At 50.8% G+C, this 646-nt stretch overlaps 1 protein-coding gene across 1 annotated transcript; it reads left to right on the plus strand.

Annotated features, from left to right (window-relative positions):
• The first annotated feature begins 134 nt into the window (after nucleotides 1-134).
• LOC104916690 (keratin-associated protein 21-1-like) lies at nucleotides 135-623 on the plus strand. The gene has a single exon (XM_010727705.1). It carries the CDS (start codon nucleotides 135-137, stop codon nucleotides 621-623), a length of 489 nt encoding a protein of 162 aa, XP_010726007.1.
• The last annotated feature ends 23 nt before the right edge of the window (nucleotides 624-646 follow it).

A 646-nucleotide genomic window follows, 5' to 3' on the forward strand; every position in this document is an offset into this window, starting at 1 on the left:
GGACGCTCTATAGGACGCTCTATAGGACGCTCTATGGGACGCTCTATAGGACGCTCTATGGGACGCTTTATGGGACGCTCCATAGGACGCTCTATGGGATGCTCTAGGGGACGCTCTATAGGACGCTCTATAGGATGCTCTATGGGACGTTCTATAGGACGCTCTATGGGATGCTCTATGGGACGTTCTATAGGACGCTCTATGGGACGCTCTATAGGACGCTCTATAGGATGCTCTATGGGACGTTCTATAGGACGCTCTATGGGATGTTTTATGGGATGCTCTATGGGACGCTCTATAGGACGCTCTATGGGATGTTTTATGGGACGCTCTATGGGACGCTCTATGGGACGCTCTATGGGACGTTCTATAGGACGCTCTATAGGATGTTATATGGGATGCTCTATGGGACGCTCTATGGGACGCTCTGTGGGACGTTCTATAGGACGCTCTATAGGATGTTATATGGGACGCTCTATGGGACGCTCTATGGGACGCTCTATAGGATGTTATATGGGACGCTCTATGGGACGCTCTATAGGATGTTATATGGGACACTCTATAGGATGCTCTATGGGACGCTCCATAGGACGCTCTATAGGACGCTCTATGGGACGCTCTAGGGGACGCTCTATAGGACGCTCTA

This window comes from Meleagris gallopavo, unplaced genomic scaffold (assembly GCF_000146605.3).
Source record: "Meleagris gallopavo isolate NT-WF06-2002-E0010 breed Aviagen turkey brand Nicholas breeding stock unplaced genomic scaffold, Turkey_5.1 ChrUn_random_7180001929435, whole genome shotgun sequence".
NCBI classification, from domain to species: domain Eukaryota; kingdom Metazoa; phylum Chordata; class Aves; order Galliformes; family Phasianidae; genus Meleagris; species Meleagris gallopavo.